This window comes from Cetorhinus maximus, unplaced genomic scaffold (assembly GCF_964194155.1).
Source record: "Cetorhinus maximus unplaced genomic scaffold, sCetMax3.hap1.1 HAP1_SCAFFOLD_2109, whole genome shotgun sequence".
NCBI lineage: Eukaryota > Metazoa > Chordata > Chondrichthyes > Lamniformes > Cetorhinidae > Cetorhinus > Cetorhinus maximus.
The window spans coordinates 1-18,229 of NW_027598048.1; the positions used below are offsets into that span (position 1 = coordinate 1).

The 18,229-nt window shown below is 54.9% G+C and overlaps 1 protein-coding gene and 1 long non-coding RNA gene across 11 annotated transcripts; one reads left to right on the top strand and one right to left on the bottom strand.

The window, feature by feature from the left end:
• Positions 1–119: 119 nt before the first annotated feature.
• Positions 120–2,215, top strand: LOC144676991 (protein-serine O-palmitoleoyltransferase porcupine-like; the record flags this gene model as incomplete). The annotated part of the gene is made up of 3 exons (XM_078537257.1): positions 120–205; positions 1,069–1,179; positions 2,003–2,215. Coding segments are annotated over 3 exons (299 nt in total), but the record flags the coding sequence as incomplete, so codon positions are not given.
• A 3,679-nt stretch (positions 2,216–5,894) lies between these two features.
• Positions 5,895–13,813, bottom strand: LOC144676992 (uncharacterized). Of its 10 annotated transcripts, none has more exons than XR_013575470.1 (4): positions 13,438–13,813; positions 10,384–10,415; positions 9,430–9,487; positions 5,895–6,088 (listed from the first exon to the last, which is right to left on the bottom strand). It is a non-coding gene; the product is annotated as an uncharacterized LOC144676992 (long non-coding RNA). The 10 variants fall into 10 exon arrangements; XR_013575468.1 differs by having other exon boundaries at positions 9,387–9,487; XR_013575469.1 differs by having other exon boundaries at positions 5,895–6,093; positions 9,368–9,487.
• Positions 13,814–18,229: the final 4,416 nt, after the last annotated feature.

Genomic DNA, 18,229 nt, shown 5'->3' on the forward strand with positions numbered 1-18,229 from the left:
GAATTACCCTTACACTCCACTCCCTCTATCCACAGTCATGTTTCTGACTGATGGACGCATTTGTCAAGCAGTTTGACTGTTTTAATGTGACGCTATATTCGTGCACGTTCTTACTTCAGTTCTGAGAAAGAAGTTGGCCTCTATCTTCAGTGCCTGTGTCCTGTCCAAGAGATGCCTCCATACCTGCTCCCACCGGAATAAATCGGTAAGTAAAATTAGCAAAGCCTTTCTCGAAATCAGGGTTAACTCTGCTGTGAGAGTCAGTGTGTGTGTGGGACCCGTACCCCAGTGAGAGTCAGTGTGTGTGTGGGACCCGTACCCCAGTGAGAGTCAGTGTGTGTGCGTGGGACCCGTACCCCAGTGAGAGTCAGTGTGTGTGCGTGGGACCCGTACCCCAGTGAGAGTCAGTGTGTGTGTGGGACCCGTACCCCAGTGAGAGTCAGTGTGTATGTGTGGGACCCGTACCCCAGTGAGAGTCAGTGTGTGTGTGGGACCCGTACCCCAGTGAGAGTCAGTGTGTGTGTGTGGGACTCGTATCCCACTGAGAGTCAGTGTGTGTGTGTGTGGGACCCGTACCCCAGTGAGAGTCAGTGTGTGTGTGGGACCCGTACCCCAGTGAGAGTCAGTGTGTATGTGTGGGACCCGTACCCCAGTGAGAGTCAGTGTGTGTGTGGGACCCGTACCCCAGTGAGAGTCAGTGTGTGTGTGTGGGACTCGTATCCCACTGAGAGTCAGTGTGTGTGTGTGGGACCCGTACCCCAGTGAGAGTCAGTGTGTGTGTGGGACCCGTACCCCAGTGAGAGTCAGTGTGTGTGTGGGACCCGTACCCCAGTGAAAGTCAGTGTGTGTGGGACCCGTACCCCAGTGAGAGTCAGTGTGTGTGGGACCCGTACCCCAGTGAGAGTCCGTGTGTGTGGGACCCGTACCCCAGTGAGAGTCAGTGTGTGTGGGACCCGTACCCCAGTGAGAGTCAGTGTGTGTGGGACCCGTACCCCAGTGAGAGTCCGTGTGTTGGCGGGGGGAGTGGCAGTTTTAACCCTTCTCTCTCTCTCTCTCTCTCTGCTGCAGAATTTCCTGGTCCACCTGATCAACCTCCTCTTTGGGTTGCTCAGCGTCTTCTACCTCACGTATCTGGGATCTTTCTTCGACATCGATGTGGAGGAGGAGGTGGAGGAGGAGGTAAGGGTGGGACGGAGGAGAGTCAGTGTCGGGCAGTGTGGGTCCCATCGCTCACCGTTGGCATTTGGCTTGGCGGGCGGTGGTGGGGAGGGGGTTGCTGAGTGCTGGGCGTGGGCTCCCGCTGACCCCGCACCGAGGGCCATCTTGCTTCCCTCGGAATCACCCGATTCTGGGGTCTTAACCGTCGGTATCCGCGTTGCTCGGGCTAGTCCGGATCTGGGAGAAGGGGCCGGGAATGCCGAGGGCTTGTTGGGGGTGGGGGGGGGGGATCGTAGGGGGTGCTGGGGCGGTGAGTTAAATTGGCTGAAATGCTTCCCCACCACATAGGATGAGGAAAGAGTTGACCGTGAAGCCCGACCGAGTCAAATAGTTGGCCCTTCTACATGATGGCAGCAGGGCAGAGGAGCAGTTTGCTGTGTGTGCGTGTGTGTACATGTGTACCTCCTGGAATGTCCCCCCGGAGCTGGGAGGCTGGCGTTTGTGTTGGGAGGGTGGGCACTTATTTGCTTGGATTAAGGGGTCGGGGGTGGGTGTCGGTGAGAACGGGCTGCTCTGCGGCCCCCCTGTCTATAACCAGCTGGTCGGGCTGTGAGGGTTGGGGGGGGTGGTAGGGTGGCGAGGGCAGGAGCGAGTTGCACGTGAGTCCACCTGCAGTCGAATAGCCGGCCGCCAGTCAAACCTGCGCTCTTCCGCTTTCTCCGGTGATCGGGAAGGGGGCAGCATGTGAGGAGAGGGTGGGAGGGGCGCTGGCACTGGAGAGTCCCTCCCCCCCACCCCATTCCTCCCCAAGAGCCAAGGGTTGACCCGTATCTTTGTCACGCAGGGTTACGGCATGATCTTCACCATCCAGAAGTGGCAGGAGCTGAGCTGGGCCGGCCACTGGGTGACCTTCGGCCTCTGGGTCTTCTACCGGCTGCTGGGCTGAACCACGAGCCCTCCGAGTGCGTGTGGAGAGAGAGAGAGAGAGAGAGGCTGGGGTCCAGATGAAATCGCACCGAGGGATCCCTCACTCCGACTGTGACCCCTTTGGGTATTTTTTTTTAAACGTAGGACTGGGTCCGGTCGCGATGGCTGCAATTTTCCAGGCACATCATCACAATCCTGCAGATTTAACTTTTCATCAGGAGTTTCTATTACCCGACTTCCCCATCCCTCGCTTCCCGCTTTTCCCAGACCCCGGGAGTGGGGTCAGGATGAACATAGGGAGCAGGACTCAGAGGTGTTTTTTCCCCTTTCCTCCTCACCCGTCTCCCAGCTCATCCCCAGACTGGTACCGAGGGGCAGTAACACTGTGAATGCAGCAACAGGAGGAGGCCATTCAGCCCCTCTTGAGCCTGTTACACAGGAACAGGAGGAGGCCATTTAGCCCCTCACAAGCCTATTACGCAGAAACAGGAGGAGGCCATTCAGCCCCTCGCAAGCCTGTTACGAAGAAACAGGAGGAGGCCATTCAGCCCCTATTGAGCCTGTTACACAGGGACAGGAAGAGGCCATTCAGCCCCTCTCGAGCCTGTTAAAAAGGAACAGGCCATTGAGCACTTCTCGAGCTTGTTACACAGAAACAGGAGGAGGCCATTCAGCCCCTCTCGAGCCTGTTACACAGAAACAGGAGGAGGGCATTCAGCCCCTCTCGAGCCTGTTACACAGGAACAGGAGGAGGCCATTCAGCCCCTCTTGAGCCTGTTCCTCTATTCAGTTAGATCACTGTTTCTCTCTATCCTAACTCCATCTACCTGCCTCGGTTCCCTCGTTCTGGACTTCCCCCCCCCCCCCCGCCCCAACAACCTCCCCCCCACCCCTAGGTAAACAATTTCTCTCTGTCGACCCTACGGAGTCCTTTAATCATCTTAAACCCCTCGATCGGATCACCCCTCGATCTTCGATACGCGAGGGAACACAAGCCCCGGTCTGTGCGATTTGTCCGTAATGTAAACCCTCTCAGCGCCCCGGGATCGCTCTGGGGAATCTGCATTTCTCCCCCCAACAACACTACCCGCCTCCCCGTGAGTCTGATATATCCTTCCTGAGAGGTGGGGCCCCGAACCGAACACCGTTGCTCCAGGTGAGGCCGGAGCAGAGCTTAATATCGTTGCCACATAACCTCCCACCCCCCACCTTGTCATGAGCAGGAGGAGGCCATTCAGCCCCTCGAGCCTGCTCTGCCCTTCGATACGACCCGACGGCTGGGGTCCAGGATTCCGAACGCTCCCAGCCCTCGGAAGTGAAGAAATCTCCGCTCGTTCCACTTCCAAAACGGCCGACCCCCCCCTTTATCCTGACCCCCCGCGTTCTAGACTCTCCGGCCAGGGTTGTTGAGGGGGGTGGTGATGGGGGGGAATCAGCCTCTCAGTATCGACCCTGTCAAAACCCCCCTTCAGAATTTGATCGCCTCTCGTTCCTCTGAATTCAGGGGGAATATTGGCCTCGATTTTTTTTTCCGCACAGGAGAATCCCCCATGACCCAGGGGTCGGGTCTGGCGCACGATTGTTTCTCTCCATCTAGGGGCAGGTACGTCCGTCCCTCTGGTGAGGACCCTCTGGACCGGACAGAAATGTTGGGTGACTGAGGCCCTGCCCCCTCCGGACGCCACCTCCCCTATGCCCGTGGCGAAGCCGACAGCCCAGCGATGGCGGCAGGGGTCACAGGTCACGACCCGCTGGGAGGTCGTGACCTCTCGCCGATTCCCGCTGCTCCCCCATTGGCGTTCCCTGGGTTAGAGGGATTCCCGCCCTCGCCGGCATCTCATTCCCGCGTAACTTGTTCGGACAGATCGGCTGAATGCATTTTATTTTACACCCCACCCCTACCAGAACCAGAAACACTCCAGATTCAGGTCAATGTGCACATGTTGTTCTCCGCCCTTGCCCACACCCCCGTTTATACTGTCTGCTCTGTCGCTAAACGTGCCCAGTGTATTTATACTTCAATATATCAGAAACGTTTAGATATCCCTGTGTCTCTCTGTTTCTTGTTAAGCGTGGCGAGCAAAGCGTGTGGGGGAATCGCAGACACAGACCCGTGTCCCGTCACCGTGTAGGGGAATCACAGACCCGCGTCCCGTCACCGTGTGGGGGAATCACAGACACAGACCCGCATCCCGTCACCGTGTGGGGGAATCACAGACACAGACCCGCGTCCCGTCACCGTGTGGGGGAATCACAGACACAGACCCGCGTCCCGTCACCGTGTGGGGGAATCACAGACACAGACCCGCGTCCCGTCACCGTGTGGGGGAATCACAGACCCGCGTCCCGTCACCGTGTGGGGGAATCACAGACCCGCGTCCCATCACCGTGTGGGGGAATCACAGACCCGCGTCCCGTCACCGTGTGGGGGAATCACAGACCCGCGTCCCGTCACCGTGTGGGGGAATCACAGACCCGCGTCCCGTCACCGTGTGGGGGAATCACAGACCCGCGTCCCTTCACCGTGTGGGGGAATCACAGACCCGCGTCCCGTCACCATGTGGGGGAATCACCGACACAGACCCGCGTCCCGTCCCCGTGTGGGGGAATCACCGACACAGACCCGTGTCCCATCACCGTGTGGGGGAATCACAGACACAGACCCGGGTCCCGTCACCGTGTGGGGGAATCACAGACCCGCGTCCCGTCACCGTGTGGGGGAATCACAGACCCGCGTCCCGTCACCGTGTGGGGGAATCACAGACACAGACCCGCGTCCCGTCACCGTGTGGGGGAATCACAGATACAGACCCGCGTCCCGTCACCGTGTGGGGGAATCACAGACACAGACCAGCGTCCCGTCACTGTGTGGGGGAATCGCAGACCCGCGTCCCGTCACCGTGTGGGGGAATCGCAGACCCGCGTCCCGTCACCGTGTGGGGGAATCGCAGACACAGACCCGCGTCCCGTCACCGTGTGGGGGAATCGCAGACACAGACCCGCGTCCCGTCACCGTGTGGGGGAATCGCAGACACAGACCCGCGTCCCGTCACCGTGTGGGGGAATCGCAGACACAGACCCGCGTCCCGTCACCGTGTGGGGGAATCACAGACCCGCGTCCCGTCACCGTGTGGGGGAATCACAGACCCGCGTCCCGTCACCGTGTGGGGGAATCACAGACACAGACCCGCGTCCCGTCACCGTGTGGGGGAATCACAGACACAGACCAGCGTCCCGTCACTGTGTGGGGGAATCGCAGACCCGCGTCCCGTCACCGTGTGGGGGAATCGCAGACACAGACCCGCGTCCCGTCACCGTGTGGGGGAATCGCAGACACAGACCCGCGTCCCGTCACCGTGTGGGGGAATCGCAGACACAGACCCGCGTCCCGTCACCGTGTGGGGGAATCGCAGACACAGACCCGCGTCCCGTCACCGTGTGGGGGAATCACAGACACAGACCCGCGTCCCGTCACCGTGTGGGGGAATCACAGACCCGCGTCCCGTCACCGTGTGGGAGAATCTCAGACCCGCGTCCCGTCACCGTGTGGGGGAATCACAGACACAGACCTGCGTCCCGTCACTGTGTGGGGGAATCACAGACCCGCGTCCCGTCACCGTGTGGGGGAATCACAGACACAGACCCGCGTCCCGTCACCGTGTGGGGGAATCACAGACACAGACCCGCGTCCCGTCACCGTGTGGGGGAATCACAGACACAGACCCGCGTCCCGTCACCGTGTGGGGGAATCACAGACGCAGACCCACTTTTCCCCCTAACTCAATTCAAATGATGAGAGACCCAGCCTGTTTGTTTGGAAAACTTGAGTTAGTTTATTTGAGGTGTAAACTTTGAGAGAGGGGCCAAGTGTGGAGCTTCCTTAACCCACGCGATCGCACGACTTTCGATTCCTCTTGGGCCTGCGTCGGCACGATCCCAGCAGAATCTCCAAAGCCATCTTTAGAAAGCTCTGTAAGCTACCATTCCTTGGCCTTTGGCTGCCCTGTCCTCGGGAAGAACGAGAAGAGAGATTGGTGTCGGTAACGTGTCATGTGCAACACAGCCGCCTGTCTGCAGGCGCTACCTGAATATACACCTGGGCACGGAGAATGGCAAATATATAACATGGAAAGAGGAGATATATAAACACCCGGGTACACGGAGAGGGAGATATATAAACACCCGGGTACACAGAGAGGGAGAAATATAAACACCCGGGTACACAGAGAGGGAGATATATAAACACCCGGGTACGCGGAGAGGGAGATATATAAACACTCGGGTACGCGGAGAGGGACATATATAAACACCCGGGTACGCGGAGAGGGACATATATAAACACCCGGGCACACAGAGAGGGAGATATATAAACACCCGGGTACACGGAGAGGGAGATATATAAACACCCGGGTACACAGAGAGGGGGATATAAACACCCAGGTACACGGAGAGGGAGATATAAACACCCGGGTACACGGAGAGGGGGATATCTAAACACCCGGGTACACGGAGAGGGAGATATAAACACCCGGGTACACGGAGAGGGGGATATATAAACACCCGGGTACACGGAGAGGGAGATATAAACACCCGGGTACACGGAGAGGGGGATATATAAACACCCGGGCACATGGAGAGGGAGATATATAAACCCCCGGCCACAAGGAGAGGGACATATATAAACACCCGGGCACACGGAGAGGGACATATATAAACACCCGGGCACACGGAGAGGGACATATTTAAACACCCGAGTACTCAGACAGTGAGATGTATAAACAACTGGGTCCTCGAATAGTGCAATGTATAAACGCCCGAGCATACAGAGAGGGAGATGTATAAACACGCGGGTACACGCAGAGCGGGATATATAAACCATCGGATATGCAGAGAGGGGGATAGAAAACACCCGGATATGCGAAGAGGGGGATATATAAACACCCGGGTACACGGAGAGGGAGATATATAAACACCCGGATATGCAGAGAGGGGGATATATAAACACCCGGGCACAGAGAGAGGGGGATATATAAACACCCGGGCACACGGAGAGGGAGATATATAAACACCCGGGTACACGGAGAGGGAGATATATAAACACCCGGGTACACGGAGAGGGGGATATATAAACACCTGGGTACACGGAGAGGGGGATATATAAACACCCGGGTACACGCAGAGGGGGATATATAAACACGCGGGTACACGGAGAGGGGGATATATAAACACCCGGGCACACGGAGAGGGGGATATATAAACACACGAAGAGGGAGATATATAAACACCCGGGCACACGGAGGGGGATATATAAACACCCGGGTACACGGAGAGGGAGATATATAAACACCCGGGTACACAGAGAGGGGGATATATAAACACCCGGGCACACGGAGGGGGTGATATATAAACACCCGGATACACGGAGAGGGGGATATATAAACACCCGGGTACACGGAGAGGGGGATATATAAACACGCGGGTACACGGAGAGGGGGATATATAAACACCCGGGTACACGGAGAGGGGGATATATAAACACCTGGGCACACGGAGAGGGGGATATATAAACACACGAAGAGGGAGATATATAAACACCCGGGCACACGGAGGGGGATATATAAACACCCGGGTACACGGAGAGGGAGATATATAAACACCCGGGCACACGGAGATGGGGATATATAAACACCCGGGTACACGGAGATGGGGATATATAAACACCCGGGTACACGGAGAGGGAGATATATAAACACCCGGGCACACGGAGAGGTGTATATATAAACACCCGGCTACACGGAGAGGTGGATATATAAACACCCGGGTACACGGAGAAGTGGATATATAAACACCCGGGTACACGGAGAGGGGGATATATAAACACCCAGGTACACGGAGAGGTGGATATATAAACACCTGGGTACACGGAGAGGGAGATATCTAAACACCCGGACACATGGAGAGGTGGATATATAAACACCCAGGTACACAGAGAGGGAGATATATAAACACCTGGGTACATGGAGAGGGGGATATATAAACACCCGGGTACACGGATAGGGAGATATATAAACACCCGGGTACACAGAGAGGTGGATATATAAACACCCGGGTACGCGGAGAGGGAGATATATAAACACCCGGGTACACGGAGAGGGAGATATATAAACACCCGGGCACATGGAGAGGGGGATATATAAACACCCGGGCACACGGAGAGGGGGATATATAAACACCCGGGTACACGGAGAGGGGGATATATAAACACCCGGGTACACGGAGAGGTGGATATATAAACACCCGGGTACACGGAGAGGGGGATATATAAACACCCGGGTACACGGAGAGGTGGATATATAAACACCCGGGTACACGGAGAGGGGGATATATAAACACCCGGGCACACGGAGAGGTGGATATATAAACACCCGGGTACACGGAGAGGTGGATATATAAACACCCGGGTACACGGAGAGGTGGATATATAAACACCCGGGTACACGGAGAGGGTGATATATAAACACTTGGGTACATGGAGAGGGAGATATATAAACACGCGGGTACACGGAGAGGGGGATATATAAACACCCGGGCACACGGAGAGGGGGATATATAAACACACGGAGAGGGAGATATATAAACACCCGGGCACACGGAGGGGGATATATAAACACCCGGGTACACGGAGAGGGAGATATATAAACACCCGGGTACACAGAGAGGGGGATGTATAAACACCCAGGTACACGGAGAGGGAGATATATAAACACCCGGGTACACAGAGAGGGGGATATATAAACACCCGGGCACACGGAGAGGGGGATATATAAACACCCGGGTACACGGAGAAGGAGATATATAAACACCCAGGTACGCGGAGAGGGGGATATATAAACACCCGGGTACACGGAGAGTGGGATATATAAACACCCAGGTATGCAAAGAGGGAGATACATAAACACCCGGGCACACAGAGAGTGAGATATATAAACACCTGGGCACATGGAGAGGGAGATATATAAACACCCGGGTACATGGAGAGGGAGATATATAAACACCCGGATACGCGGAGAGGGGGATATATAAACACCCGGGTACATGGAGAGGGTGATATATAAACACCCGGATACGCAGAGAGGGAGATATATAAACACCCGGGTACATGGAGAGGGAGATATATAAACACCCGGGTACATGGAGAGGGAGATATATAAACACCCGGGTACATGGAGAGGGGGGATATACAAACACCCGGATACGCGGAGAGGGAGATATATAAACACACGGGATCTGGTGATTTTTACACTCTATCTTTATGTTCTCCATCTTTCTTTTTGTTCTGTTCACCTCCTTGCTTCTTCGTTTCCCCTTTTTGCTCCCCCTTTTTTGGCTGTTCCTTCGGAACCTGCTGGAAAATGGCAAAGTAATACCCTCGATTACAGATACAGAGTAAAGCTCCCTCCACACCGTCCCCATCAAACACTCCCAGGACAGGTACAGCACGGGGTTAGATACAGAGTAAAGCTCCCACTACACCGTCCCCATCAAACACTCCCAGGACAGGTACAGCACGGGGTTAGATACAGAGTAAAGCTCCCTCTACACTGTCCCCATCAAACAGTCCCCAGGGCAGGTACAGCACGGGGTTAGATACAGAGTAAAGCTCCCTCTACAGTGTCCCCATCAAACACTCCCAGGACAGGTACAGCACGGGGTTAGATACAGAGTAAAGCTCCCTCTACACCGTCCCCATCAAACACTCCCAGGACAGGTACAACACGGGGTTAGATACAGAGTAAAGCTCCCTCTACACCGTCCCCATCAAATACTCCCAGGACAGGGACAACACGGGGTTAGATACAGAGTAAAGCTCCCTCTACACTGTCCCCATCAAACACTCCCAGGACAGGTACAGCACGGGGTTAGATACAGAGTAAAGCTCCCACTACACCGTCCCCATCAAACACTCCCAGGACAGGTACAGCACGGGGTTAGATTCGGAGTAAAGCTCCCTCTACACCGTCCCCATCAAACACTCCCAGGGCAGACATTGAATGTGGAGAGCTATTCAACTACAGATTGCCCTTGTCTAGTACCTCACTTTGGGGAGCCCTGGCTGAGTGATTACAAGCTGGGAACTGTCCTCCCTCTATTCTAGGGCCCTTGAGGGCAGTTCCCTGCTCGGTGGGACGCAGCGCCATAGCTGACCCCTCCCTCCACCCCTTCCCCCCACCCCCCTTCCCCCCCCCACCGACTCACACAGCCTCCAGGAGGACGGAACACACCAGGTTGGTGACCTACCTTAGTGGAGGATTTCTTATCGGATTTGTTTCCTGGAAATAACAGAAAGAAACATCAAATCAGAAGGAATCAAGCACAAAAGAGCCAACTGTCTGATGGTTATTTGTGGGATCTTACTGTGTGCAGAATGGCTGCACAATGGTCAGTCAGCTTCCAAAGTATTTGGCTGAGTGCAGATGGAGGTTTCCGAGTGACCTGTATCACACTATGTAAACCTAAAATCTCCCTCTACACCGTCCCCATCAAACACTCCCAGGACAGGTACAGCACGGGGTTAGATACAGAGTAAAGCTCCCTCTACACCGTCCCCATCAAACACTCCCAGGACAGGTACAGCACGGGGTTAGATACAGAGTAAAGCTCCCTCTACACTGTCACCATCAAACACTCCCAGGACAGGTACAGCACGGGGTTAGATACAGAGTAAAGCTCCCTCTACACCGTCCCCATCAAACAGTCCCAGGACAGGTACAGCACGGGGTTAGATACAGAATAAAGCTCCCTCTACACCGTCCCCATCAAACACTCCCAGGACAGGTACAGCACGGGGTTAGATACAGAGTAAAGCTCCCTCTACACCGTCCCCATCAAACACTCCCAGGACAGGTACAGCACGGGGTTAGATACAGAGTAAAGCTCCCTCTACACTGTCACCATCAAACACTCCCAGGACAGGTACAGCACGGGGTTAGATACAGAATAAAGCTCCCTCTACACCGTCCCCATCAAACACTCCCAGGACAGGTACAGCACGGGGTTAGATACAGAGTAAAGCTCCCTCTACACCGTCCCCATCAAACACTCCCAGACTCCTGTGCCCCAGCAGTGTGGAGGTGAGAGTGGGCCGTGAGAACTGGAAACGAAACAGCCAGTATCCACCAGAGAAAACCACACTGATAATCCCATAACTCCTTTATTGCAGTAAACCACCCTGAGTTGACTAGCCGGAGTGATTAACCAACAAAGTAGAGGCCACAGAGTAAACATTAAGGAAAGGTGAGCAAAAGTTTGGTCAAAGAGGTCAGTTTTAAGGAGCGTCTTAAAGAAAGGTAGAGAGAGGAAGAGAAACAGATAAAGACAGAGAGAGAGGGAGAGAGAGGTGGAGAGGTTTAGGGAGGGAATTGCAGAGCTCAGGGCCCCCCAGGCAGCTGATAGCCCGGCCGCCAATGGTGGAGCGATGGGAATTGGGGTATGGTCAAGAGGCCGAAATTGGAGGACCGCAGAGATCTCGGAGGGTTGTAGGAAGTTACAGAGGTAGGGAGGGTTGTAGTGGCTGGAGGAGGTTACAGAGATAGGGAGGGGTGTAGGGGCTGGAGGAGGTTACAGAGACATGGAGGGGTGTAGGGGCTGGAGGAGGTTACAGAGATAGGGAGGGTTGTAGGGGCTGGAGTAGGTTACAGAGACATGGAGGGCTGTAGGGGCTGGAGGAGGTTACAGAGATAGGGAGGGATGTAGGGGGCTGGAGGAGGTTACAGAGATAGGGAGGGTTGTAGGGGCTGGAGGAGGTTACAGAGATAGGGAGCGGTGTAGGGGCTGGAGGTGGTTACAGAGATAGGGAGGGTTGTAGGGGCTGGAGGAGGTTACAGAGATAGGGAGGGTTGTAGGGGCTGGAGGAGGTTACAGAGATAGGGAGGGGTGTAGGGGCTGGAGGAGGTTACAGAGATAGGGAAGGTTGTAGGGGCTGGAGGAGGTTACAGAGATAGGGAGGGATGTAGGGGGCTGGAGGAGGTTACATAGATAGGGAGGGTTGTAGGGGCTGGAGGAGGTTACAGAGATAGGGAGGGGTGTAGGGGCTGGAGGAGGTTACAGAGATAGGGAGGGTTGTAGGGGCTGGAGGAGGCTACAGAGATAGGGAGGGGTGTAGGGGCTGGAGGAGGTTACAGAGATAGGGAGGGTTGTAGGGGCTGGAGGAGGTTACAGAGATAGGGAGGGATGTAGGGGGCTGGAGGAGGTTACAGAGATAGGGAGGGTCATGGGGCTGGAGGAGGTTACAGAGATAGGGAGCGGTGTAGGGGCTGGAGGTGGTTACAGAGATAGGGAGGGTTGTAGGGGCTGGAGGAGGTTACAGAGATAGGGAGGGTTGTAGGGGCTGGAGGAGGTTACAGAGATAGGGAGGGATGTAGGGGGCTGGAGGAGGTTACAGAGATAGGGAAGGTTGTAGGGGCTGGAGGAGGTTACAGAGATAGGGAGGGGTGTAGGGGCTGGAGGAGGTTACAGAGATAGGGAGGGTTGTAGGGGCTGGAGGAGGTTACAGAGATAGGAAGGTTTGTAGGGGCTGGAGGAGGTTACAGAGTTAGGGAGGGCTGTAGGGGCTGGAGGAGGTTACAGAGTTAGGGAGGGGTGTAGGGGTTGGAGGAGGTTACAGAGATAGGGAGGGATGTAGGGGGCTGGAGGAGGTTACAGAGATAGGGAAGGTTGTAGGGGCTGGAGGAGGTTACAGAGATAGGGAGGGGTGTAGGGGCTGGAGGAGGTTACAGAGATAGGGAGGGTTGTAGGGGCTGGAGGAGGTTACAGAGTTAGGGAGGGCTGTAGGGGCTGGAGGAGGTTTGTCTTGGAAGAAGGAGTGACCCTCTGCCTCAACACAGCGTCTCTGCCTCTGAGTGAGACGTTGTGACCCCTCCGCATTGGACAGCCCCGGAGATCCAGCACCTGCTTTCTGGAACAATGCCTAGCCCGAGACAGTCCTGCTAAATTGGCCTCAGTGCCCTGGGCTGGGTAGGGAGGTTGATGGGCGGGCGGGGGGGATGGTGGTGTGGTTTGCGAGGTAGGCAGGGGGATGGGGAACGGGAACCCACTCACGATCAGCTGCCCGGCGATGGAGGCCCCTGTGGAGACAGGACTACTCTCAACCACGATGCCCCCTGTGGCCGAATAGCCCAGCGTCGCGGCAGCCGGGTCGAGAGGAAAGGAGAGGAGGACTGGTGAGCGACCACGCACAGGGAGGGCGTGTCATCGGAGACCCACCCACCCCGTCACCCTCCCTCCTGAATGGACTCACCCCCTCGCGGCCCTGGGGGGTGGGTCAGGACTGGTCTGAGGGGAGGGGGCTTTTACCTTTGGCCCCTGGCATTGCGAACGGCCTGTAGTCCAACTGTACTCCGGCTCAGCTTTGGCGTGTTTTGTCCCAGCGGAGAACAGCCTCCCCTCCCGAATTTATCTGGCACGCGGATTGTAAGCAGAACTCTCCGGAAAGCAGGAGAGGCCGAGGTGCAATGGGATGCCCAGGGCCCCCCTGGCCAGGCTGACAAAGCGTTTTGCCGACTCGGCAGAGGGTGAGGGGACAGAGGAGGGGGGCGGGTAGTGTGGTGGCCACTGCTGACGCCACAGTGGGCTCCCATGAGCTCAGTGCCTAATCCCGGCATTATCCCTTTAATCCCAGGCTCAAAGGCAACCTCAGTCACTCGCTTGGACTGCACCACAGGGTAAACTGGTGACCTTTGACCGTTGACCTCCTTTCCACTGTTGGCGTGGGTCACGGGGGTTTGGAGCTGCATGGAAAGGCTGGGAGGCGATTTTCCTGTTTCTCGGTTTGGCTCAGGCCTGGGCTCCCTGTCTCTGTAACCTCCTCCAGCCCCCTACACCCCTCCCTATCTCTGTAACCTCCTCCAGCCCCCTACAGCCCTCCCTATCTCTGTAACCTCCTCCAGCCCCCTACAACCCTCCCTATCTCTGTAACATCCTCCAGCCCCCTACAGCCCTCCCTATCTCTGTAACCTCCTCCAGCCCCCTACAGCCCTCCCTATCTCTGTAACCTCCTCCAGCCCCTACAAACCCTCCCTATCTCTGTAACCTCCTCCAGCCCCTACACCCCTCCCTATCTCTGTAACCTCCTCCAGCCCCTACAACCCTCCCTATCTCTGTAACCTCCTCCAGCCCCTACAGCCCTCCATTTCACTGTAACCTCCTCCAGCCCCTACAACCCTCCCTATCTCTGTAACCTCCTCCTGCCCCAACAATCCTCCCTATCTCTGTCACCTCCTCCAGCCCCGACAACCCTCCCTATCTCTGTATCCTCCTCCAGTCCCAACAACCCTCCCTATCTCTGCAACCTCCTCCAGCCTCTACAACCCTCCCTATCTCTGTAACCTCCTCCAGCCCCTACAACCCTCCCTAATTCTGTAACCTCCTCCAGCTCCTACAACCCTCCCTATCTCTGTGTCCTCCTCCAGCCCCTACAACCCTCCCTATCTCTGTAACCTCCTCCAGCCCCTACAACCCTCCCTATGTCTGTAACTCCCTCCAACCCTCTCTATCTCTGTAACCTCCTCCAGCCCCTACAACCCTCCCTATCTCTGTAACCTCCTACCACCCTCCGAGATCTCTGCGCTCCTCCAATTCCTGCCTCTTGGCCATCCCCCGATTCCCATCGCTCCACCATTGGCGGCCGTGCCTTCAGCTGCCTGGGGGGAGCCCTGAGCTCTGCAATTCCCTCCCTAAACCTCTCCACCTCTCTCTTTGTCTGTCTATCTGTCTGTCTCTCTCTCTCCTCCTTTAAGACACTCCTTAAAACTGACCTCTTTGGCCGAACTTTTGGTGCCCTGTCCCTAATATCTCCTCATGTGGCTCAGAGTCTGGTTTGTGCTCCTGTGAAGTGTATTGGGAACATTGTACTGCATTATAGACACTATATAAATGCAGAATGTTGGCTGGTTTAGGGAGAGAGAAAATGTAACAGAATTCCTACTCCCCCTGCAGCGTTGTGTGTTTTAACATCTATTTGTCGCTTTTGTGTCTAGGTGTGTGTCCGGGCGTTTGGGTTTGTCACTGTCTTTTTGTTTGTGTGTGTCAGTCTGTGTGTGTGTGTTTGTGCGTGAGTCTGTGAGTGTGTCAGTCTGTGTGCAAGTGCCAGTCTGTGTGAGTGTCAGTCTATGTGACTGTCAGCCTGTGTGTGTTAATCTGTGTGTCTGTCTGTGTGTGCGTGTCAGTCTGGGTGTGTCAGTGTGTCTATAGGTCTTTGGGTGCGTTTGTCTGTGTCATTCCATGTGAGTATGGGTGTCAATGTCAATGTGTGTGACTGTGAGTCTCTGTGTGTGTGGGTGTGTGTCAGTCTGCCTGAGTGTGTGTGTCTGTGTCAATCTGCCTGAGTGTGTGTGTGTCTGTGTCAATCTGCCTGAGTGTGTGTGTCTGTCAGTCTCCGTGTGTGTCTCTGTCAGTCTGTGAGTGTGTCTGTATCAGTCTGTGCAAGTGTGTGTCTGTGTCAGACTGTGTGAGTGTGTGTATCTGTGTCAGTCTGTGTGAATGAGTCTGTCTGAGTGTATGTCTGGGTTGGTCTGTGAATGTGTGTGTGTCTGTCTGTGAGTGTGTGTGTCTGTGTGAACAAGTGTGGCTGTGTCAGTCTGTGAGCATGTGTGTGTCTCTGTCAGTGTCCATTAGTGTGGGGTCTGTGTCTCTCTGCCTGTGTGTGTTTGGCTCTGTCAGTCTCAGTGAGTGCAGGTGTCTGTGTGAGTATGTGTCGGTGTCAGTCTGTGAGTGTGTGTGTGTCTGGGTCAGTGTCCATGAGTCTGGGGTCTGTCTCACTCTGCTTCTGTGTTTGTGTGTGGCTATGTCAGTCTGTGTGAGTGGGTGTGTCTGTGCCAGTCTGTGAGCGTATGTGTGTGTGTCAGTGCCTGTGATTGTGGGGTCTGTGTATGTCTGCCTGAGTATGTGTGAGTGTGGGTGTCTGTGTCAGTCTGTGTGAGTGTGTGTCTGTGTGAGTGTGTGTCTGTGTGAGTATGTGTCTGTGTCAGTCTGTGTGAGTGTGTTTGTCTGTGTGAGTGTGGGCGTCTGTGTCAGTCTGTGTGAGTGTGTGTCTGCGTGAGTGTGCGTCTGTGTCAGTTTCAGTGAGTTTAGGTGTCTATGTCAGTCTGTGTGTGTCTGAGTGTGTGTGTCTGTGTTAGTCAGTGTGAGTTTGTGTCTGTGTCAGTCTGTGTGAGTGTGAGCGTCAGTCTGTGTGAGTGTGTGTGCCTGTGTCAGTCTGTGTGAGTATGTGTGTCTGTGTGAGTGTGTGTCTGTGTCAGTCTGTGTGAGTGTGAGCGTCAGTCTGTGTGAGTGTGTGTCTGTGACAGTCGGTGTGGGTGTCTATGTTAGTCTGTATGAGTGTGGGTGCCTGTGTCAGTCTGTGTGAGTGTGTCTGTGTCGGTCTGTGAGTGTATGTGTCTGCATCAGTGTCCGTGAGTGTGGGGTCTCTGTCAGTCTGCCTGAGTGTGTGTGAGTGCGTGTCTGTGTTAGTCCGTGTGATTGTGTATTTGTGTTAGTCTGTGTGAGGGTGGGTGTCTGTGCCAGTCTGTGTGAGTGTTGATCTCTGTGTTGCTCTGTGTGAGTGTGTGTCAGTCTGTGTGTGTCTGTGTCAGTCTGTGTGACTGTGTGAGTCTGTGTCTCTGTGACAGTCTGTGTGAGTGTGTGTCTGTGTCAGTCTGTGTGAGTGTGTGCCTGTGACAGTTGGTGTGAGTGTGGGTGTCTGTGTCAGTCTGTGTGAGTGTGGGTGTCTGTGTCAGTCTGTGTGAGTGTGGGTGTCTGTGTCAGTCTATGTGAGTGTGTGCTTGTGTCAGTCTATGTGAGTGTGTGCTTGTGTCAGTCTGTATGAGTGTGTGTGTCTGTGTCAGTCTGTGTGAGTGTGTCTGTGTCAGTCTGTGAGAGTGTGTCTCTGTGTCAGTGAGTGTGGGGTCTTTGTCAGTCTGCCTGAGTGAGTGTGTGTCTGTGTCAGTGTGTGTGTCTGTGTGATTGTGTGTTTGTGTTAGCCTGTGTAAGGGCGGGTGTCTGTGCCAGTCTGTGTGAGTGTTGGTTTCTGTGTCAGTCTGTGTGTGTGTGTGTGTGTATGTGTCTGTATGAGTATGTATCTGTGTCAGCCTGTGTGTTTGGGTGTCTATGTCAGTCTGTGTGAGTGTGTCTGTGTCAGTATGTGTGTCTGTGTCAGTCTGTGTGTCTGTGACAGACTGTATGAGTGTGGGTGTCTATGTCAGTCTGTGTGAGTGTGTGTTTGTGTCAGTGAGTTTAGGTGTGTGCGTCAGTCTGTGTGAGCATGTGTGCCTGTGTCAGTTTGTGTGAGCGTGTCTGTGTCAGTCTGTGAGAGTGTGTCTGTGTCAGTGAGTGTGGGGTCTTTGTCAGTCTGCCTGAGTGTGTGTGAGTGTGTGTCTGTGTCTGTATGAGTATGTATCTGTGTCAGCCTGTGAGTGTATGTCTGTCTCAGCCTGTGTGACTGTGTGTGTGTCTGTGTCAGTCTGTGAATGTGTCAGTGTGTGTGTCTGTGACAGTCTGTATGAGCGTGTGTGTCTGTGTCAGTTAGTGAGTTTGGGTGTCTATGTCAGTCTGTGTGAGTGTGTGTCTGTGTCAGTATGTGTGTCTGTGTCAGTCTGTGTGGGTGTCTCTGTCAGTCTGTGTGTCTGTGACAGACTGTGTGTGGGTGTCTATGTCAGTCTGTGTGATTGTGTGTCTGTGTCAGTGAGTTTAGGTGTGTGCATCAGTCTGTGTGAGTGTGTGTGTCTGTGTAAGTGTGTCTGTGAGTGTGTGTGTCAGTGTCCGAGAGTGTGGGGTCTGTGTCAGGCTGCCTGAGTGTGTGTGTCTGTGTCGGTCTGCCTGGGTGTGTGTCTGTGTCAGTGTCCGTGAGTGTGGGGACTGTGTCAATCTGTGTGAGTGTGAGCATCTGTGTTAGTCTGTGTGAGTGGGTGTCTGTGTCAGTCTATGTGAGTGTGTGTCTGTGTCTATGTGAGTGTGTGTGTCTGTGTTAGTCTGTGTGAGTGTGGGTGTCTGTGCCAGTCTACGTGAGTGTGTGTCTGTGTGAGCTTTTGTCTGTGTGAGCGTTTGTCTGTGTCAGTCTGAGTGTGTGTCTGTGTCAGTCTGTGTGTGTGTGTGTTTGTGTCTGTCTGTGTGT